This window comes from Typopeltis vanoorti, chromosome 23, assembly GCF_054136105.1.
Source record: "Typopeltis vanoorti isolate ZY-2024b chromosome 23, IOZ_Tvanoo_1.0, whole genome shotgun sequence".
Taxonomy (NCBI): Eukaryota; Metazoa; Arthropoda; class Arachnida; order Uropygi; family Thelyphonidae; genus Typopeltis; species Typopeltis vanoorti.
Window position 1 is genome coordinate 5942495 of NC_143571.1, and position 24247 is coordinate 5966741.

At 34.0% G+C, this 24247-nt stretch overlaps 1 protein-coding gene across 4 annotated transcripts in view; it reads right to left on the reverse strand.

Annotated features, from left to right (window-relative positions):
- Vps53 (vacuolar protein sorting 53) overlaps positions 1-24247 on the reverse strand; it is a 349419-nt gene that overhangs the window by 263498 nt on the left and 61674 nt on the right. For all 4 annotated transcript variants that reach the window (XM_090412655.1, XM_090412656.1, XM_090412658.1 and 1 more), the window contains exons 6-8: positions 23347-23425; positions 14516-14583; positions 1366-1438 (exon numbers count right to left, since the gene is read on the reverse strand). In XM_090412655.1, coding sequence (XP_090268781.1) covers positions 1366-1438; positions 14516-14583; positions 23347-23425 — 220 coding nt within the window. The remainder of the gene's footprint in view (positions 1-1365; positions 1439-14515; positions 14584-23346; positions 23426-24247) is intronic.

The window sequence follows — 24247 nt, forward strand, 5'->3', positions numbered from 1 at the left end:
TTCCTTTCATTGGCAAATGAAGTCAGGAGAAGAGAAAGAAGTCACAGAGTGCTAAATCAGATGAATATGGCGAGTGATCCAACACACAAACTTGGGATTTTGCTCAAAAACTGTCACACAATGTTCGAACGATGAGATGGTGCATTGTCGTGCAAAAGTGATTGGCTGCCTGAATCACGATATTCATGCCGTGCACGACGAATTCTCACTATCAATCGCTCCAAAACTTCAAGATAAAACTCATCATTGACCCTTTGGCCAGGTTGAACGAATTTTTTGTGGATAATGCCCTTGGAATCATAGTAACAAATCAGTATTGTCTTTACTTTTGACTTCACCAAGTGATTTTTTTTTTTTCGGATGCCCCTCTTCGGTGGTCTCTGGTGCTTTCTTTTGGGCTAATACTCAAAACACCACGTTTCGTCACCAGTAACGATCGTTTCAAGGGTGTTTGAGTCTTTACAAGCGGTTTTAATGAGGTCCTTGAAGTGTTCAATTCAATACATTTTTTGGTCGTTGGTCAACTTTGTGGGGAACAAATCACAAATTCAATTTACGAATAACCAAACTCGCGGTCAAAATGTTGTGCACAGTTGATTTTGGAATCCCCAATTTGTTTTCAATTAATATCGCAAAAGATTTCGAGTTTTCTTTGATGAAATCATGCACTTTTTTTGGATGTTAACTTCACTCTGTCCAATTTTTGGACAGCCCGGCTTTTCGTTGTCCTCAAGCGTCTCACGACCACTTTGAAATCGCTTAAACCACTCGTAAACTTGAGTACAGGATAAGCATTCATCACCGTATGTTTTTTGAAGCACTGATGCATTTCGGTAAAACTTTTACCAAGTTTAACACAAAAATTAATCGCAGCTCTCTGTTTGAAACTCATTTTCCGACTGTTCGTCCAAACACACCGTCACTCTTGGCACTATAACTCGGCTTCTAATGAAACAAATGTCATAAACAGTTGACACAACACTAATGAAGGTTGCTGCTTTTGACAACAAAAAGATACAACAGGTGGCACCACTAGTTTCTTCTATTTTCGAAAAGTTCAGTTTCTTTTTGGACAGAGGGTGTAATTGGCTCTGACACACAATGTGTTTTCATATAGCAGTTATGTGGCGCTCGGTACAGTTTCCAATCAACAATTGATTCATGATCAGATTAAAAACTAAGAACTAATCAGAGATTAACAAACTAAGGACATCAAAATATAAAGCATTTTTGAAAAGTCAAACAGCCAAACAGACAGTGCCTTGAATAATATATAAAACCATTTCTAAATTGTAAAACTTAAAGATTTACTAATAAAAAGTAAAATTATGAACTAAGACTAAAAATATTTTAAAAATTACTTGCATCTTGATTTTCCTGGAACAAGTGAGTATATTCAGCCAGTTGAAGTGCCACAAACCACTGTAATAATTCTCGCCTAATATAAAGTAGCATTAAATAATCAGAAACTTATTTAGTGAATTAACCAGAAGTGCATTAAGAATAAACATAAAAAAATAAATAAATAAAATAAATTTAATTTATTCTAGACAATTACATCTGCTTATGCTGAGGATATTAATCAATATAAGTATTTAAATGAATAATGCAGACATTTAACTAACAGAAAATAAATAAAAGATTTGTGAAAAATTAAAATTTCTTTAATTTTAATTTTTCACTTAAAATAAAAACTTCAATATTTTATCTTCATAATGAAAACAATAATGTAACTTAATTGAATATGTATGACAAAGCATTACATCCAATGGGCATAAGCTTAATTAAATTGACTGTCTGGGAGATGAATTTCATCTTATGGTGTCACAAACACTACCCTGCTAATTACTGGAGGCCTGAAACAGCTTCAAAAAGTTCCATATTTGGTCTCCAGTTGAAGGTTTTTGGGTTATGTAAAAAAAAACTTCTTAGTCTGCCCATAAGATGCATTTCATGAGATGCTTGTCTACTTAGAAGTCTTATATTTGAGTAAAAGTAAACTAAGGTTGTGTTCCAAATCTTTAACAGGTTTTCAAGATTTGGTGTATTGCACAAGATGACTGGCTACAGGAAGATCTTTCACTTTTGGACCTGCTTCCACATAGCACCATTTTTTTTTTTGTTTGTTTGTCGTTGTTTTTATAATGGAACAGAATTTAGAATAGAATTTGTGCAATATTTTACGTTTTGGAATAGAATTTCTACAATAGATTATGGAACTTTGTCAAATGATGAAGAGGAATGCAGAGTGTAGTACTCTCATCAAAACTATGGAAGTATTTAAGGATAATAAGAGAAGACAAGTAATGTATGGAAGGAATCATGTGTTTGAAAGTACAGAACCCCTGGAGTATTCCATCATTAGTGGTGGAGAAACCTGAAGAGAGGAACCATCTATTACAACATATAGTGAATCCCCAGTTGGCTGGGGATTCACTATATGCTGGGGATTCACAGAGAAGGAAAATTAACATGAAGACTAATCTAAGAAGTGTAACACAAGCAAGGGGGGGGAACCGATTTCCTTCCATGATAATTGCATTTTTGATGGATACAATTCTTCTTCTTCCTCCTTTACAGGCTTATAGGCCAAGTGGCCTGTTCCGGACTCAATTCCATCTTTTTAAGGGTCTTCCTCTGCTTCAAGTACCTTTTGGGTGGTAATTTAGAATTTGTTTAAGTATTCTGCTTCTATTCATTCTTAGTATGTGTTCTTTCCATTTTTCTCTATAACAAATAACTGTTTCATTTAGGAAGGTGGTAATTCCAAGTTTTTTTCTGATTTTGCTGTTTTTCTTTTTGTCCCTTATTGTGACTCCTTCAGTTCTGCACAGAAATTTCATTTCAGATGATTCAATTCTTCTTTCATCTGCTTTTTTTATTGTCCATATCTCACTGCCTTAAAGTAAGGTTGGTTTAGCTACTGTACTGTTACTTTTAAAAAGTTTGATATCTTTGGTTCTACAACAGCTTCATTTTCATATGACATCGTGCAACTTAAATATTAGAATGTATTTACTTGCTATATTATTTTGTTGTTTATTACTATTTTGCTTCTTATTGGATTAGTACCTTTGAAGGCCATGACTTTTGTTTTGTCTGTTGATATTTCCATACCATATGTTTTTATCAGATTATTTAGACTGCATAATGATTTTTCTAGTTCATCTTCATTATTTCCAAGGATTATTTGGTTATCAGCAAAAAGAAGAGTAGCTAATCTGGTGTTACGGTTTATCTTGACTCCTCCTTCATTAGTTATCTTCAATTCTTTTATGATTTTATCTATGTATATATTAAATAAAACCGGTGAGAGAGGGAAACCCTGACGTACTCCTCAATTTATTGGTTTCCAGCTTGATGTTGAATTATTGTACTTCACAGATATTTTATTATCTTGATATATATTACATAAGGCTCTAAAGAATTGGTTTGGTATTTCATATTCTTCTAGGATTTCCCACAGTTTTTCTCTGATAATTTTATCAAATGCTTTGTTGTAATCTATAAAAGCTATGTGTGTTTCTATGTTCATTTCTCTATGTTTTTCAATTAATAATTTTAACATAAATGCGGAGTATATGCAAGATCTGCCTTTTCTGAATCCATTTTGTTCTATTAATTTTGGGTCTATTATACGTTTAAGTTTATATGTTAAGATTTTTGCATATACTTTACAACAGGTACTAAGTAACCTGATTCCACGATAATTGTTACACTCAGATTTGTGTCCTTTTTTGTAAATGGGAATAACTATTGCTTTGGTCCAATCTTGTGGGTATTTTCCTTCTTTCCAGATCATATTATAAAAGTTAAGTAACCAGAGTGAGAATTCAAGTCCTGCATATTTGATAAGTTCCAAGTTTATATTATCTTCTCCTGGAGCCTTTCCTGTTTTGCTTTGGGTTAATGCTTCTGTTAATTCTTCTAGAGTGATGTTTTCCAAGTTACCAGAGATATTCACAAAGGGTACTTTTCTGTTTTGAATGTTTTCATCATACCATAGTTCTTGGTAGTAATTTTGCCATGTTTCTATTTTAATGGAATTAATATCTGCTTTTTCTCTAGTTTTCATTGCTTAGATCTTTGAGGATTTTATATGCATTAGGTCTTTTGAGCATACAGTCGCTCTCTAATTTTGTTACAAAATTGTTCCATCTGTTTCTGTTTAATCTCTGGCATGCTGCTTTTGCTATTGCTTTTTTTCTGCTGTATTCAATTTTTGATTCTATTGTTTTTAGGTTGAGTCAGTTTTTATATGCTTTTTTCTTTTCTTCAATAATGCATTTAAATCATCCCAGTCCCTAAGGCCTCTTTTTCTTTTCCACTTTTTCTTTGTTCCTAAACTTTCTTTTGCAGCTTTTGTCATTATGGTTTTTAGGTTTGGCAATTCTTCTTCTATGTTCTGATTTTGTTTTATACTTGTCATTCAGTTCTTTATTCTCTTTTGGTACAAGTCTTTAATACTACTGTCGTCCGAAAGTTTAACTTTGAAAGATTCAAATTTCTATTTTCCTTGTGCTTTTTTGTTGTTTTCCATCTTGGTTCCCATTTTATTTTTCCAATTAAAAGGTAATGATCTGATTCTATTTCAGATCCTCTGTATATTCTTGTATCTATTATTATTTCTGACATTTTGATATTGCTGATTATGTAATCAATAATGCTTCTTGTGTCTCTTGCTTCCCAGGTGTATCTGTGGATGTCTTCATGTTTGAAGAAGGTGTTCATTATTTTAAGGTTATTGCTTATAGTAAAATCTCTTAATCTATTTCCATTTCTATTACAGTTAAGTTCTCCGATAGGTCCTATGATTGGTTTATATGGTTTCTTGCCAATTCTTGCATTGAGATCTCCTATTACCAAAATGTGATCCTTAGGATTGTTCTTATTTAATATGTTCTGCAGTTGGGTGTAGAAGTTTTCTGAGTCCTCTTTTCCTTCTTCAGGTGCATAAGTTCCAATTACTGTCATATAGCCTCTGTCTATTTTAATTCTCATTTCTATTATTCTATCGCTCCAAAAGCTGTAATGGATTATATTGTTTCTAAGAGATTTATGTAGAATGATCATTACACCAGATTTAACTCTCTCTTCTACTTTTACCTCACTGTATATATATATAGATATAATTTTCAGTTTCGTCTGTTCCTCTCTGCTTTTTTTAGATTCTGTAATTCCTGCTATTTTTACATTTCTTTCTTCTAGTGCTTGGTCCAGTTCTATGATTTTGTGGTGGATACTTCTCACATTCCAGGTGGTTATATTCCAATAGGTGTATTTCTGCTTTTTTTTTTTTTTGCTTTCGATAATTTTCTTCTCAGATACTTATTCCAAGCCGGTTCGTTATCAAAAAAGTCTGTCCGTTTACTATCATCATGAGTCTTTTTAGTGGGTTAAAATTTTGACTGAGAGGGTTACTGGTCATCTGCAGTCTGGCTTGGTGATGGGGCTGCCATCTTGAGGCCTTCAAGCTTGCCTTAAGTGGTAGGAGAGAATTTTAAAGAGAAGACAGAGAGATAGAAATAAATGACCCATAGCCCTCTTACTCTAATAGCATTAAGGTCGTGAGTTACAAGAGTTGGGAGAGGAATGCCATATAGGAAAGATTAAAGAGCAAGGGGGGCCTACCTCAAAGAGGGAAGAGAGAGAATAGACCCAGCTAGGGGACCATGGGGAAAGCCACTTCCCTTGCTATCAAGATGATAGTCCCCTGTGGCCCTGTTGGTCCATGAGTCCTTATTCAACATATTCGGACAACCCCGCCATATCTGGTGGGCTCCCCTATCTGCCACCTAGGGGACGCGCTCTCTAGAGGTTACAGGGTCTTCCGAGAATGGATACAATTAAATTTTAAAATAACCTAATCTCAGTCTCAAGAGAGTGAGACTAGGTTATTTTAATTTGAGTTGATTAGTAATACAGTAAAACCCCGAAGTTACGCGGTAGGTGGGACCAACAAAAAGCGCGTAAGTCGAATTCGCGTAACTCGGGGTATAATTTTGCATGTAATTTATATATACAAACATACAATTGGGACCAAAGGTTTACAAAAAAACACCTATATTTTTTAAGAAATATAATCATAATTGTAGTTTTTCGTACATAAAAAAAAGAAAGTTATTTCGATGTCAATGGTTTCATAAAATCTAATAGATTCGTCTGATAGCATAATGTCTTTTTCTTGTCAAGCAAAATTTCTTCATAGCAAGCTAATGATTTTTTTATTCCTTGCCTTTTGCCTTGTGGCTACAGTTCGTTCCTCATTAGAATCTATGTCCTCCAAAATCTGTAAACCTTTTTTTATGATTGTTCTTACTGTGGATTCCTGTAGATCGAACTTCTTTGCTAGCTCACAAATTTTCATTCCGCCTTCAAAACTCTTAATAGATTTGCTGAGTTTTGTTTCCAAAGTCAATGTTTTTCTTTTCTTGCTAGCTGTACAAGAATCGGACTTGCTTCTTTTAAATGACATTATTATTTTTTATGTGATAAAATTTTTATCAGGAATGTAACATTAAATAATCGCAAGGTTTGTAGACTATAAAAATCGTGTATGAATGGAGACTGCGCGAAACACGTTAGTGCTTGTTCACAACATGTGCGACACTGGCGAATGCTGCCGGCACCTGAAAGATACGACTAGTGGTGAGGCGTGAAGGGAATACGTATATATAAGAAACCAGGTAACTCCGGATTCGCATAAGTTGGGTATGACTGTATTTTAAATGGAAATTAAAGAACACATGACTATAAAAGGCTATGGAGGTACACTGCAATAACATCTACACTCTATACATAGCAGATTATTAAGAATAGGGTGAAGATGGTTCAAAGAGGTTATTCTACCACACAGAACACATAACCATGGATTGAAGCTCAATTGTGTGTGGAAATTCTTGATAATGATACTGCAAGTTAAACTAAATCAAGCCATAGCTGAAAAATAACAAATAATACGATTGTGTGAGAAATGTCAGTCAATATGTGATGCAATGCAACAACAACATAAGTAATTTTGATCACTATATATTTTGCCACATTCACAGCCTCAGCAGCAGAAAACATACTATATGATTTCAAATCTGTGACCAAATAACCTTCTCAAATTAGAAGCTCCTGAAGGGGCTGTGCAGTGGCTTAACATCAAGATTCTACCTCATTAGATCTCTTATTCTTTTGTATTACATTAAAAAATGTGTGTTATGTATGGTGATGCCAGCTAATTTTGATGAACTAAAACAAAGAATCAGGCTTAACACAGAAATTTTACAGAATGTGTGGAAGAAATCGCATACTATACCATTGAGACATACACTTACATCATTGGACATTCCACAGACATTGTTATAGTATGTGATTTCCACTTATTTTATCATCACCATCATCATCAATTTCCTGACATGTACCCTCAAGGAGTGCATAGGATATGATAGTACTACATGAAAAATTTACATCATTACTAACTTCCTATCTACAATTTTCCTGCAAATCAGTCTGTTACTTGTCAAGACTCCAACATTATCAGATCTTATATTTCTATCATCTAAGGCACTTTGTACCATATCAATCCACCTATATCTTGGTTGGCTTCCTCTTTGTTGTTTTCCTGCCAACCTGACAGAGAACACTTGTTTTGCTAATCTTTCCTCGCCCGTTCTGTTTAAGTGTCCATACCATCTTAGATTAGCTCTGCTAACAATGACAAGTTCTTTCCTAATATCCTCGTTTTTAATATGATATTGCCATTGATGCCATCTGTTCATGCCTCTAATCTTTCTCAGGACTCTCATATCTGTGGTCTCTAGACCCAGCTCTCAGATCCTTAAGTTAAAACTGGTTTGAACACTGTCTTGTATACAGCTAATTTAGTGTTCCAACTAATTTCTCTCTTATTCCATATGAATTTATTCAATTGACTTCCTACCATACAAGCTTTGTTGATTCTGTTGTCTATTTCCATATTTAATTTACCAAATTCAGTAAAAATCGTGCCTAAATAGCTGAAATGTTTTACTTGTTCCACAGGTTCTCCATTCAAAACACAGTTGACATTTTCAACAATTCTATCTATTTTCATTGTCTTTGTCTTTTTATTACTAACCTTCATACCATATCTATTACAACAGTTATTCAATTTAGTCAGGGAATCTTGCAAACTTGTAGTGGATTTATTTAGAAGTATAACATCGTTTGCATAAAGCTAAGAGCTGACATTAACATCTCGAATTCTGATGTCATGTTTAATACCACTTTCCTTCATAATGTGATCCATATAGATAATGAATAACAGAGGGGATAACGTACATCCTTGTCTCACACCAGATTTAACATTAAACCATCTTCATTTACTTACTTCAATTCTAACTGCTGACTTGCAACTCAAATAAAGACTAAGTATTGCTTGATATAATGCCCCATTGACACCATATAACTGTAGCATATTGAATATCTTCTTTCTTGACATCATGTCATATGTCTTTTCCAGATCGATTTCCCATGTTTTCTCAACTATTTGTCTTAAAGTGAAGATCTGATTCTGACAGCCTCTATGTGGCCTGAATCCAGCTTATTCTTCCACAATTCTTCTCAACCATTTCTCTAGTATGCTGGCATAAATCTTGCCAGGAACACTCAGTAGGGAAATACCTCTGTAATTCTCACATTCAGTTTTATTTCCCTTTTTATATATGGATACTATTAGAGCTCTACTCCAACCATCAGGAATTCGTTCCTGTGTCCAGGCCTTCTGAACTATGCAGTGCAGCCACTGTACTTTTATACACCATGCTTCAGCATTTCTGGTCAGATATCATCTACTCCTGCTGCCTTTCCACATTTCAAGACTTTGATGGCTTTTTCTACTTCAAATATGGATATATATTCCTGGCTGTATGCCTGTTGAGTGTTTTTTTCCACTATGCCATCACTGCTTGTTTCATTCAGCAATTTTTCGAAGTAATTACTCCATACTTCAAGGATATCTTTTTCTCCTGTTTTCTTGTCACCTTTATCATCTCTAACTGCTTTTACAGCACTCTTTCTTCAGTTTCTAAGCTTCTTCAACAACCACCAGAATATCTTACCAACTACTTGATATTTATTTTCTGTGTTCTTGCCAAAGTTCTCCCATGACTTTTGTTTAGCTAGTTTTACACAGTGTTTTGCTTTCATACATTTGTCTCTGCATTCTCTACGAGCACAAGCTATCTTATTTGCCAGGAACTTTTGATATGCTTTCTTCTTTACCTTCTTGTGTCCTCCATGGAGTTCTGATTTTTCTATCCTTGCAGACAACCTCACCACATGCCTCTCTTGCTGAATCAATCAGGTTTTTCTTGAAGGTCTGCCACTGAATCTCCAAGATTTGGTTCTTGTTCTCAAACTGTTTCATTTTTTCTTCAATAATCTTTGTGTATTTTAGTCTACAGTTCACATCTGAGAGCTGCTCAACTTTAATTCGCTTTAAGACTTTCTTACATGTCATTCTTTTCAATATGAAATTCAATTTTATCCTGCTCAAGACTAAATAGTGATTGCTTCCAATTTCAAATCCCCTATACACTCTGGTGTCCTGCACCAGGGAGAAAACATCACTATCAACAATAACATAGTCAATGAGACTTTTCTTATTCCTTGCCTCTTCTCTCCATGTGAATTTGTGCACATTTTTATGTTGGAACATAGTGTTAGTAACAACCAGTCCATGTCCTGAGCAGAAATCCAAAAGGTATTTGCCATTATTATTAGCTTTGCTCTTTTCTCCAAATTTTCCCAAAACATTTTTGTATGTCTGACAATCATTTCCTACTCTACTATTTAGATCCCCAACAAGGAGCAACTTTTCCTTTTTCATTGTGTCAGTAGCTTTCTCTAGACCACCAAAAAATTCCTCCACTTCTACCTTAGTAGAGTATTCTGTGGGACCATAGGCACAAATAATTCTCATTGTCCAGTTCCCCATTCTGATATTTGCCACATCTCTTTAACTTGAGACTGCCTGCCATTCAAGAAGATTAGCCTCGTATTTAGTGTTGACTACTATGGCTACTCCTTCTTTTCCTTGATTGTCATTGCCTGAATATAACATTTTGTATTTATTGCTCAGAAAGATCTCACCAGTTTTTGTCTTTTTTGTTCCAGTCACCCCTATTATGTCAATCTGGTACTTATCTAATTCCTCAGCTAGCTCCATTCCTTTGCCATTCAAGATTCTTATGTTGATAGTATCTTTAATTCTGGTGATGTTGGGTTGGGGTGTGCTTTTAGATTTGTTCCAGTAGCTGACTTTTCGCTGTTCGCCCTGGTTCCCCTGGCGAAAACAACAGGGGCCTTGTTTAACCAGGTGAAGTCCCAGCCGGCATGAAATTTTGTCATGTTGTACCATCATTTTGTATATTGGTTTAAGCCAATAAGAATACAATTTGGTCTGCTAAACCACAAATTGCCAATTTTATATCTGTATAATATTTTTGGTAGTCTGCTGTTCTCCATTCGATTTAAATGTTGTATCCATTTTTGTTTATACTGTCTTATGTAGTAATTAACTGGTTTTATCTTCAGGGATTGCAGAATTTTTCGTTTGTTTTATGGTCCCACTTGGTATATCCGGCTGTTTTTCTGAGAAATTTCATTTCTGCTGTTTGAACTAATTTTTCATCTTTCCTTTTTATGGTCTATGTTTCAAGTTTATTATATTAGAGTACTAATTAGACTGATTTAGTTATTTTTGAAGGGATGATATAGTATTTAGTACAAAATTTGATAACTGAACAAAAATGATATGGGGGGGGGGGTCACTTAAAGGTCAAAGCTGGAAAAAACTGAAAGGAGACCTCCAATAACCTTTTAAGGGATGAGAGAACCAACTAGGGCTTCTGACCTGAAGTCCAATTTTCATGGAGTACCCTGTTAGTAGCTATCTATCTAGATACTGAATAAACAAGGATGGGTTGGCAATTTGAGATTTAGCTGATCATACTGTATACTTATTGGCTTAAACCAAAATAATATCATGGTACAATGTGAAAGAATTTCATGCCGGCTGGAGAATGACCCAGTTAAAAAAAGGCCTCTGTGGTTGTCATCTGGGAATCAGGAGGACAAACAGCAAAAAAGTCAGTTACTGGAACAAACTCCACCTCAATATCAGCACATGTCAAGACTGGCATCATCAACATAAGAAGCATCAATGAGAAAGAAATGGAACTAGCAGAAAAAATTGGATAAGTACCAGATATTAGGTGTTACAGAAACAAAGAGGATAAAAACAGGCATATTCCTTCTGATCAACAAACAAGATGTTCTTTTCAGGTAATAACAATCAGTAAAAAGAAGGAGTAGCTAGCTATAGAATTCAACACTAAATATGAGAATGATCTTTTTAAATGGCAGGAAATACAAGTAGAATGATGTGGACAATATCAAAATGGGGAATTAGATAATGAGACTTATGTCTAAGGTGCCACAGAAGGTTTTACTAAGGAAGAAGTGAGACATTGGAGAAGGCAGCTGACACAAATAAAAAGTTGATTCTTCTTGGAGATCTAAACAGCAGTATAGGAAAGGAGTGCAAAACATCTAGAAATATTTCAGTAAAATTTGGATGAAAGAGCAAAATCTAATAATAATAGTAAGTACCTACTCGATTTTTGTTCAGGATATGGACCAGCTATTATTAACTTCATGTTCCAACCTATAAATGTGCACAAATTCACATGGAGAGAAGATAAGACACAAGAAATAAGAAAGTCTCAATGGCTATGTTATTGTCAACAGTGATATCTTCAACCTGGTTCAGGACACAAGCATATACAAAGGATTTGAAACAGGAAGTGATCATCATTTAGTTTTGAGCAGCATAAAACTGATACCACACTGATAAGAAAAGTGTAAAATAAAATTTTAAAAAGGATTGAAGTTGAGCAGTTTTCAGAAGTGAACTGTAGATTCAAATACAAAAATATTATTGAAGAAAAAAATCAGAGTCTAAAAGCAAGAAGCAAACCCTGGAGACTCAGTTGAGAACATGTTCCGAAGAAGACATTCAGAGAGGCATATGGAGTTATATGCAAGCATAGAAGAAACAAAACATCATTGTGCACTCAAAGTTAAACAGAAGGTTATGGAAAGAAGAAAGTGTACAGAATGTTCCTCACAAGTCAGCATGAGATTACAGAAAAAAAATGTAAAAAAGCATTGTGCAAAGCTAGCTGAACAAAAAATTGAGAAGCATTTGGGAAAAACATAAAATAAATATCAGAAAGGTGGCAAAACATTTTGGGGGGTATTAACACTTTCATGTCAGGGCAATCGTAGCTCTCTCACTGCAAACTTAATTATCTGAGAAGCAAGCAGAATTACCGACAATCTTGTTCCTGTGTGTCATCGGACCACCACTTTTCGTGATGGTTTCTTTGATTGTAATTAATCCTGCACAGTGGAGTGGAGAAATATTTTTTCAGAATATATTAAAAAATAATAATTAAAGAGAATGATATATTTAATTATTAGTCCAATACTTGATTTACCAAAAGATGTAAAGAATAACAAATATAAGGAAGAGAAAGAATGGGCGTGAATATAAATACTTTCAGTATTGTAAAATGGATTATGAATAATTTACATCTGTGATATTATATGTGTGTGCTTGTGATATAAGTATCTTGATGTGAAAAATATGTGATTCTATAAACTCTAGACTTTCATCATACTTGCATTTATGATGAGAATAATTAAAAAAAAAAAAGCAACTTTAGATGGAAAGGGATTTGTTTGTGAAATATAAATCACTCACCAATAAGAAACAGTGAGTGTGTACATGTGTACATTGCTAGCTCAGTAAATAACTGTAGGGAGGGGCTTATCCTATGCTATAATAATGCTGATTAGGTGATTCGTGTGGGTGTGGCAGGAATACATGTGGGTTGACGTGAGCAAATCATCTTGTACAATTTATTGTGCTTGTTACGTGTATTTCTTTCTTTTTTTTTTTTTATATATTTCACTTTATTTTCTGATAATTCTTTTATTTACTAATGATCAGTGTTTTTTTTTACATAGTAATATAATATATACATAAATAATTTTGTTCTTAATAAGTTTAATTCGTGGAATTCACTTGTCTACCTAGAGATGCACAATTCTGAATTGTAGATAACCACTGATCTGCATATCTGTTAGTTTTTCTTGCCATAAATTCCATCATGTACACAAGACAACATATTCAAGAATGTATTCTCTGAATAACATTTCATAGGTGAAGAAATTAAAATCAATAAGTCAACATAAAAAGACCTGACAGCTCCTTATGTGAGGCCTTTCTACTTGCTTAATCATTTCAGTCAGTGTAGCTGTGAGGCCTTTCTACTTGCTTAATCATTTCAGTCAGTGTAGAGCTGAGGCCTTTCTACACTGATCAAACTTGAATAGATCTTTATGGTTATCCTCTTTATTTATTTAAATTTTATGAAAATTCCTAATTATTATTTATTTTAATTTTTGTTAATTGGGAATTTATTGATCACCTGTTGTTTTACTGATGCTGTAGTGGTGCTTTTTTTAAATGTATTATTTTATTGTATTTTATTTCGTATTCTATTGTTGTTAACATACTATGATAACATTTCAGTGAAATTAGGCAAAAATTTTACAGCTAATAAATTTATTTCACACATTTATTCATTAAGTTTTCATCGTTAATTTTTCAACATATGTGACAGTTTATGTACTTATATTGAAGCAGTTATCTGATATTTTTCAAGGCATACAAAGACCACCAGTGGTCTTCATATGCCTTGAAAAAACTGGACAAATCACAAGCATTAAAATCTTGGGGGAACATAACTTTGCTATTAAGAAAACTGGTTTGAATAAAATTTGAAAGAAAGAAATTCCAAAATTCCAAGTTCAGCAAAGTAGATCAAAAAAGAGAGGATTTGAGGCTTGACACACTCTGCCATGGAATATTAGTGCAAATGAAATCTTCAGGTGCTATCAAAGAGACAAAAAGGCATCAGGAAGTTTATAATCAAGATCATGAGACAGATGAATTTCATTGCCCAGTGCAAGACCATTAATCTGCTTATTAGATGCCTAAGTTGACTTGAAAAAGTCCCAAATTTGGTCTAGGTATCACAGGTGGTTGGGTGGGAAATTCACATTAAAAAGTAATATAAACAGTAGCTGAAGTATCTAAAGCTTCATTTCCGTTAGGAAGAGGTGATATGGCTAAGAAGAAATTGCTAATGAGAATGGATATCCATGAGGATATCCATTCTCATTACTTGAGAGCATGTAATATTTGCAAAGTGGATTTACAATGTTTTAAGTGATCTGTACTTTTTTCCTATATAATCTTGTTCTGGTGATTTTTTTATATTCTTTTGTGAGGAAAGGGGGGGGGGGGTTAGCTGTTAGCTGTTTGAAAACAGTTTAATTTATGATAATATGAACAAGTTAAGAATTAAATAATACTACATAATAATACTATAAGTAAAAATAAAAGTATATTTACTTGACTTTTGGTTCTAAAACAGATACAACAAGGCAAGCTTCTGCTAATTGTTGACTAGGACTGAAATGCTAGAAGAAATATTAAAAACAGAACTGCACATATACAAATGTGAATATTTATTTATTTATATAACAAGATACATACACTCAAATATACAGGGTGTTTCAATTTAAAGTACTCCTATTCAGAGCAATTGGTAGATAACATGCCCTCAAACTTGGTGGGTATCCTAACCAGATCATGGAGAAGATTTTGACAATAAAAAAAACTAAAAATAATTAAAAAAATAGCTCACAAATGACCAATAAGGAAAATATAGCATTGTCAGTAGGAGAAAATGACATTAATGTGAACTGGATGGTATGTGATTGTGAAATGATACAGAGTCGATGACAAACAAAGTTATTCGATGTTTATTTTGTTCAATTCATAAAATAATTTGATACAAAAAACATAGATCTGAAATGCTTCAAAGAGCTGTCAAGAAGATCCAGATGATCAATGAATTTGACATTCAATATGTTGGCCTTTGTGCAGGACCAATAGAGCCATACAGCATTGTCTGTGGTGGAATGCAACTATTTGTCGAAAGGACAGATCAGTTGCATTCCACCACAGACAAAATTACACATAATGTGCAATTTTGTCTTTCATATCTGCCATGAAAAGAACTCTGCCCTGTTACACCATGCTTTTGAGGTAATCCCAAAGCCAAAAGTCACAGGAGTTAGGATCTGGTGAATACAGTGGCCATTTCATATAAAATAAGCAACAGATTATTCTATCCTCTACAAAATGTTGATGCAATAATTATTGAACTTCAGTCCTATGTGGGGGAGGTGCTCCAGCTTGCAAGATGTCATGAATGAAATAAACATCATCAACTAAATTTGTCACTGACTTTGAATCATTTCACAATCACATACCATCTGTTTCACATTAATGTAATTTTCTCCTGCTCATAGCCTCATATTTCTCCTATTGATCATCTTTTGAACTTTTTTTTTTTGTGTATCAAAATCTCTTCCCCATGATCTGGGTAGGATACCCACCAAGTCTGAGAGCATTTTATCTACTGGTTCATTCAAGATTGCTCTGAATAGGGATACTTTAATTTGGAACACCCTCTCTCTGTGTGTGTGTGTGTGTGTGTGTGTGTGTGCACGCGCGCATGCATGCAGTATATACAATGGTGTCCAAAACCTAAAGGACAAACACTATTTCAGAAGATGACAACCACGAATTCAGATGACTCAGCTTGCATAACCAATGATTTTCAGCAGATAGAGGTACACATTCACATTTTCAAATTGTGTGCAAAGAGATCATGTGGTAGCACTTAACAGGATAAAAAGTAAAAGGTTGCACAAAGCAAACTGAGTTTGAAGGAAGCTCTTTTCGTGAAGGAATAAAGCTGCAAACTTGGATATCTTGTAATGTCTCAAAGACATCATCTAGACGATTTCATGTGGGGAAGAATTACTGGAAAGCTTGAAGACTGCAGAATTACTGATATTGCCAGAGAGCATTTGGAATCTCACATAACATTGTATCCAGGCTCTGGGCAGTGTTTCAAACCAATGGAATGTGTTCCAGAGGATTACTAAGAGGTTGCCCTCACTCTACAACAAAGCATGAAAACAGATTTTTGGTTATACAGTAGAATCCAAATCACAAATCAGCCCAACCATCGAATACTGCTCCCACATATGGGGTGGGATCCCAAAAGCTCCCTCAAAATGCTCGACTAAATACAGAGGAGAGCAATCAGACTTATTAATGACCTATCTCTTACCAACTCACTCCCTCACTCTTGCACAGACGATCGGTCTCTGCACTATGTGTTTTCTACAAATATTTCCATGGAAAATGTTCGTCCAAAATAGCATCAATAATCCCCCCACTTAGTACTAAGTTCTTTGAAACATATGCAGTTGCTGCTCAACATCCCTACACAGTGCACCTTGAAACCCACAGAACAAGTTTCTTCTTCTCCTCCTTCATCCCTGCAACTGCTATACTATGGAACAGTCTTCCCCTTGATGTGTTCCCTAAAGAATACAATATACAGTCATTCAAATCCAATGTGAACAAGTACCTTCTTTCCCAACCCATGCACAGTACTAATGTACTATAGGTTGATCTATCAACCTCTCGTGTATGGGCTCAACATTAAAAAAAAAAAAAAAAAAATCCGCTTATTTTTATAATTCAATCAGTTGGTCCCAAAACACCATTTAAAATGAATTAAAAATAATCCATCTATTATAATCAAAGTTCTGGTTATCGTTATCAAAATTCTCAAATGTTTAGCCTTTTGCATCTCAGAATTAGAACTTTAAGAGTTAATCAGGAGAAAATTTGACAAAGAATATTTATCGAAATCTGACTTTTGTGTTAATCTTCTTTTAATGATATTCTTCCATAAATATAAGATTTATGTCATTTATCTTCCGAGAAAACGCAGGTGGGGATCTTCTTACATGTAATCTTAATCTTCTGTAATTCTTAATCTTCCAGGCAAATACAGGCGGGTATAAATACAGTTGAAATGTGATTTTTAGTTTATTTTCGTGCTCTTTCAGTAAGTGAATTTGACTAAGTGCTCATTAAAACGGCCCTTAGCATTATGGCAGAAGTAAAAAATGTAAAGATTTATCTTTTCAAGAAAAGCAAAGAATTTTGGAGTGCTATGATAAGTTGCCCAAAATGAGTCAGTGTAGTCCAGCTGTACATTTAAAAATTTCACAACCACTCTTGCATAAGATCTTAAAAAAAAAAAGAGATCAAACATTGAAACTTCAGCTCTTACTAATGAGAACATTGATCAGAAGAGAGCCCGATCTGATAAGGATACTCAAGTTGAATCAGCATCAAAAATTTGGTTTAGTAATGTTCATGAAAATAATGCTTCAATTAATGGGACTTTTATGCATCAAAAAGCAGAACTTGCAAAAACAATGGACAAAGAAAATTTTACTGCAATTGATGGATGGTTTAACAGGTGAAAAAGTGAGAGAATATTGTGTACAAGCAGTAGTTAGCTATAAGGGACTCGTGCGAGATCTTTCTTAAATTTTTATCAAATTTGCAAGCCCCTTGTTCTTGTTTAATAATCTTGTAGAACTAGAAAATACCACCGTGGAATGTACATGCTACTATAATTGCTACTTTAAATTCATATGGATTTTCTGCTAACTATATAAAAATCATTTCATTGCATTTTGTTCTGATGGAGCTAGTGTAATGTTAAGAAACAAATCAGGTGTTGCAATCAAACTTCTACAAAAATTTCCCAACGTTGTGATTTGGCATTGCGCTCATCGTCGACACTTAGCATTAGACGATTCGATAAAAAACATTAAAGAAATAAATCATTTCGAAATATTTATTTATAATAAATTATATGCTTTTTATCATCAATCACCAAAAAATCAATGAGAATTAAATACGATTGCAAAAGATCTTGGTATCGAAATTTTAAAGATCGGCCATGTGTTTGGACACGATGGGCAGCTTGCAGTTTACAAATGGCTCTTGCTTTGTGGAGAAATTACCCAGCTTTATGCAAGCATTTTGCATCGAATGATAAATGTAAGGGCTTTTAAAACCAACTTCTCAATTTGGAATTTTTAAAAGATCTAGTGATTAATGATTGATTTCCTACAGAAATTATCATATCTGTCAGGAGCTCTACAAAGTCGCAATATAAGTATTATAAGGACTAAGTTAGGCTTTTTTTTTTTTTTTTTTTGTTCGACGATGCAAGCCCTTTGTTAAAATTTCCATAGCTCACCACTGTGTACAAGCGTATTCATGGTGAAGAAAAAAGCGCTGATTTTTTATCAGCTGATGAGTGAATTAAGACTGAGTGCCAAAAATTATTGCTGAATATTTTCCCAAGGATATTTACAAAATATTTGCAAACAAAACAGGACTCTATTTTTGTGCAATGCCTGAGCATACTTATTTGGTTAAAAATGAAAGTACTAAAGGATTTAAATCTTTCAAAAGAGCGGGTGACAGAAATATGAAAGGTGAGAAATGAGAGCTCCTGGTGATTGGAAAAAGTAAAAATCCTCTGTGTTTTAAAGTTGTTTTAAAGTTTGTCTGTTGAGTACTGTTCTAGTGCAAATGCTTAGATGACTAATGCCATTTTCAACAATTTGGTTAGTTAAGTGGGATCTTAAATTAAAGTGGAAAATTGTCCTGTTAGTAGACAAATGCACTGCACACACAAACATTAAAGAACATCAAGGTAATCTTCTTGCCTTCAAGCACTACATTGTTAATTCAATCATGTGACTAAGGCATCCTACGAACTTTTAAAGCTTATTATTGCAGGGCATTTTTGGTACACCATAAATTCTTGGAACTAATGGGTGTTTTGATTGTAGAGTTTATAACTCTGAAGATTATAACAATAAAATGAAACTCTTCTTGAAGATTCTAATACCTATAGACCTTTAGACAGAGATCCCACATGGCGCTCACAATAAAACTAATGATTTAATTAAAAAGATGCCTAATGAAGAACTTAAAAGAACTCTACAATCAAAACACCCTTTAGTTCCAAGAATTTATGGTGTACCAAAAATACATAAGATAGGTATTCCCTTAAGACTGATAGTGGATGGAAGAGACTCTCAGACCTCTAATTTAGAAAAACATCTCACCAACATGATTTATTAGTATGCTAGCAATAAATTCATGTCCACATTTCTGTAGTCATGAAATTTTTTTCATATAGAAGTAAAAATGTAGTTCGTCCTTAGCTTTTGGACACCAGTCTCCAAATAAAATTCGGAAGAGGTCTCAAAAAGGAAAAAATATTAAAATTAGAAATACTTTTATTAAAAACACTAGATTGTGGGATCTGATCAAATTGAATCTGTATTGATGCGATTTGTACAAAGAATATTAAAATTAGGTAGAAATTTTATATTCAGAAAAAACACTGGATTCTATGTATGAAATCTTCTCTTTAAAGACTATTTTGATTGATGTGATTATACAAAGAATAACAAACCTATAGGATTAAAAGTTTACTCTCTCTCTTGAAAAACAAGCTCCTTCTATGCAAACAAATTCTGGCTATTATTCGTATTCCTGTTGGAAACATTTATTAAAATCTGTTTTTGGAATATCAAAAGAAGTGTCTTCACTGATTTTTGTTTAATGGCCATAGTTTAATGATATCACAAAATCTGTGATATTTCAAAAATTTATCTTCAGGAACTAAAAAGTGGTATAAATGGTAAAAAGTGGTAAAAACCGATGTTTCCTGGAGGAAGGCATTTCATATTCATCTCTTGAAATAAAATTGAGTTTCACAAACCTGGAAATTCCAACCTCTTTTGTTAGTCATATATAGTTCATTTCAATTTTTGAACTAAAGTGTATCCCCTTCCCCAGAGTTTCATCAATACTCTGAACCAGGTTTTATAACAAGGTGACGACTGAACTGGATAAGGGAAATGGGTTTACAGTGATACTGCTGGACCTGGCAAAGGCATTTGACAGGATACCACATGGAATACTAATCCGTAAACTACAACATATGGGAATAGATATAGGGTTGGTGAGATGGATAGGTGGTTGGTTGATGGAGAGATATCAAAGAGTAGTTTATTCAGGAGTAGAGTCCAAAAGACGGCCTGTGACTAGTGATGTGCCACAGGGTTCTGTTCTTGGACCACTGCTGTTTAATCTGTTCATTAACGATATAGGGAAGGATCTAAGTGGAACAATTCATTTGTTCGCTGATGATGCAAAGTTGGGTAGGGCAATAGTGAATGCATAAGATGTCAAAGTCTTGCAGGACGACTTAGATAGATTGGAGTTCTGGGCTAAGGAGAATGGATGTCAATTTAATGTGACAAAATATAAGGTTATGCATTTTGGGGTGAAAAGATTAGCAGCAGTATACCACATTGGTGGAACTGTACTCCAAGAGATTGATGAGGCCAGGGACTTGGGAGTGTTGGTGGATAGGGAGATGAAGTTTAGGGGGCACACTGCAAAAGTAGCTAAATCAGCTCATCAACTCACTTGGTTGTTGAAAAATACCTTGACGAGCAGAGACAAGCAAGTTATTGTACCTCTGTACCGAGTCTTGATAAGACTTCATCTCGACTACTGTGCCCAGATTTGGTCACCTCGGTTCCTTCTTGATGGGGAGGAGGTGGAGAGGATCCAGAGGCGAGTGACTAAGATGATAACAGGTCTATGGAATGAACCATATGAGAACAATTTGAAGATTTGTGGGTTGCAGAAACTAGTTGATAGGCGGAGGAGGGGAGATATGATTGAGACATTCAAATTGCTAAAGGGATTCTATAGGATTAATTCAGAGGATATTTTTGAGATCAGGACTGGTGGTGGGAGAACTAGGGGACACCTATGGAAGCTGGGCAAGAGGGTTAGCAGGGGTGTTAGAGCTGGGTTCTTTACTTTTAGAGTGGTAAATGAGTGGAATAAGCTGCCAGAGTCTGTTGTGGGTGCTATGACGGTGAATGAGTTCAAGACAAGGTATGATAGATACTGTGAGAATGTAATCGCATAGTTGTGTGGACATGATGTTTAGGGCCTCCCTCGATGAGTCTAATGACTCCTGGAGTCGCCCGAAATAATAATAATAATAATAATAATAAATAGACTACTATACTTGTGGTGCTTGGTTTTTTGACAAAGCAAAAGCACACATCACAAACTTCAGAAATGCATTTCAAGTTTTAGTTGGGTTCAAATTACAGTCGAAGCACCTGTCATGGTATTACATCTAATTGTTCATATTCTCCAGCCTGTTTTGGAAGAAAAACCGATGTTTCCTGGAGGAAGGCATTTCATATTCATCTCTTGAAATAAAATTGAGTTTCACAAACCTGGAAATTCCAACCTCTTTTGTTAGTCATATATAGTTCATTTCAATTTTTGAACTAAAGTGTATCCCCTTCCCCAGAGTTTCATCAATACTAATAACCATTCACTTTCAATTAAAGTTCTTCCCATTAACCTACGAGAAGCTCAGATTTATGTCCCAACTGAAAACTTTTTTCTCTACATCAATCATATAAAACTTCTTTAGTAACATATTTTATCATATCTCTATTTTCCACCTATTAACCAAATTTTGCAATTCCAAACATATCGATACAAAATTAATAACGGAAAAAACTCACATAAAGATTATTTAATAGTATAATTTTCGCCTGTGTGTCACAGGAATCTTCAGTACATTAAGCTCAAATTAAACAATAACTGACAATTCCAAAAAGCACCACCTAAGTAGCTGGTGTAAGATAACTAAAAAGGTCAATAAATTTCCTAAAAAAAAAAAAAATCAATACAACAAAAAGTTAGGAAAGATTAGCTGATTTGTAAAGTACTATCTCCCATAAAGGGGATAGACGTAAGCCATCGGATCTGTTTAAGTTAGGTTTTAGTTAAGTTTCACATGTTTCTTTATAAAGGTGTTCCATGAGAAACTGACTTTTGTGAAGAACTCTTGTCTTTCTCCAGTGAACTCTGTGTCTAGTGAAGATGGCATGTTCTGCAAGTCCAGACTTTTCAGGTTTAAAGTATTCAATATAAGATTGGTGTTCTTCTAGCCGAATAGAGGCAGATCTTCCCGTTTGTCCGAAATAAGATAATCCACAAGAGCACAGAATCTGGTAGACACCTGGATGATTAAGATGTGGACGCTTGTCCTTAGGAGAAGTGAGAAAGGTGGAGATTTTTACAAATCAAAAATTGGATCTTCTCCATATTTCACCCTAAGCCAAATCTGTGGGTAATCCAGATATATCATGGTCTTATAAAGATGAATTATAATTTCCTTAGCTATACTTTTAATAGGAGTACCAATGTCCTGCTTTCTGGAAGCCTGAACTGGCTTGAAAAAGTACATACAAACTTTCCTGTCATCTTCCCCTCTAACAATGTGGTATCATAAAAACTCTTGTTAACACACCCTTTGTTCCCTCACAGCTGAACTCTCCTTCGTTCATTATATCTTTCTGTCCAATAGATACAATGGCAAAAATATTAACAAAATAGTTATTTCTCCAGTCACCTCACATTCCTCTCAACATACTGAATAATTTGTCAAATTATGAATATAAAACATTTTTGGTTAACAAAATTATGTAAGCACTTCTAGACTAACATGTTTTAACTAACCTAGTTTGCTTAGTGGATATCTCTGCTTTGTAAACAGGCTCTGATTTCAAATCTCATTGTAGCATGGATATATGTGATAACACTTAGATGGGAGATGATTTTTACCATCACCCAGTGTAACACTCTTACTTACTGAAGCCCTGTGGTGCTTGTAAAAGTATCATAATTGATCTGTAGAGTAAGGTTCTCACATTATGTAACTGTTAAAATAACCACAGTTCTAATGTACTACAAGTTTTCAACTTTATCCATGGGATTTCCATAAAAATGTATATGTGCTATATTAAAATATCAGACAATAAATATCCAATATTGCTATATAACAAGTAGCAAAACATTCTGTTTTTGAACCTTTTTTTTCATAAGTGATCTCAAGTACAAGAATGCAGCCACGTGACAGTTGTCTTGGCATTTTACAACTCCTGTATAGTGATAATTATTCTACAAAGACAACATTGCTATACAGGAGCTGTATAACAGTTACATAATGTAATTACTTTGTGGAATTTGTTTTAAAACTGATATCAAGGTGATACTTAAACTAATATGAGTTTAAACAAATACACACACAAAAGTTTACAAGCATTTATTATTGTACTAGCTTTTAAGTTGAATGTAAGAAACTTATTCAATAATGTTCATATACTCACTTTGGCATTTGAACCAGCAAAAGCAGCATGAAAATCTGCAATAATTTGCTGTGCAAGTTCAGATCTTATGCTATGAACCCTAAACATAAAAATCAAGCATATATGTTGTTAAAATAAAAGATATATTGAAACAAAACAGAAATCATCCCATAAAATTAATTAATCTCAAAATCAAAAATCATTTTATTAAAGCAGACTGATATCAGTCTTGCTTAGTTTGCTTCTTAAAGCAACAGTTTTGCACATTTATAATTTTAAAAAAAATTAATTAAACATGTGCTTTTTTTGAAATTAGCAGTATGTTCATTCCCAGGGTGGATCACATGATAAATATGACAGAATTATGATACTACTATCTCTGAAAGTGTTGTGAGCCTTTCGCTCTCATTATCTTTGAACTTTTCTAGATATATAGCTGGAGATATCTGTTTTGAGAAAGGGTAGTAAAGTGCAAGAAGAAAAATGAAAATAGTAAAAAATAAATAAAGTCTGATAAATTAATAATTATTACGTATATGGTAAAACTTGTAAAAATAAAATAAAGTTTTATTTAAAAAGATTTTATAAAATAAGAATGTGAGAATAAAGAAAAACTGTAAAAAAGAATGCAAATACAGTTTAGTGGGTAAAGAAAGGGTAATATAAAAAATGTAAATCATGAGAATAAATATAAACGCATATGTAAAAGAACTAAATACAATATGAATCACAAGCTTTACAGCTGATGGATGTGTCATGATTGGCAAGGTGGTGGTGGTGGAAAAATAAACAGACATTCCTCCTCACAACCAAAAACAAAGTCAGTTATCATAGATGAAATTTAGCTGCCACTTGTAAAGATGGTGGCTTTTTGTTTTTTTCAACAAAAATTTATCTGTACAAATGAGGGAGAGAGGAAGGT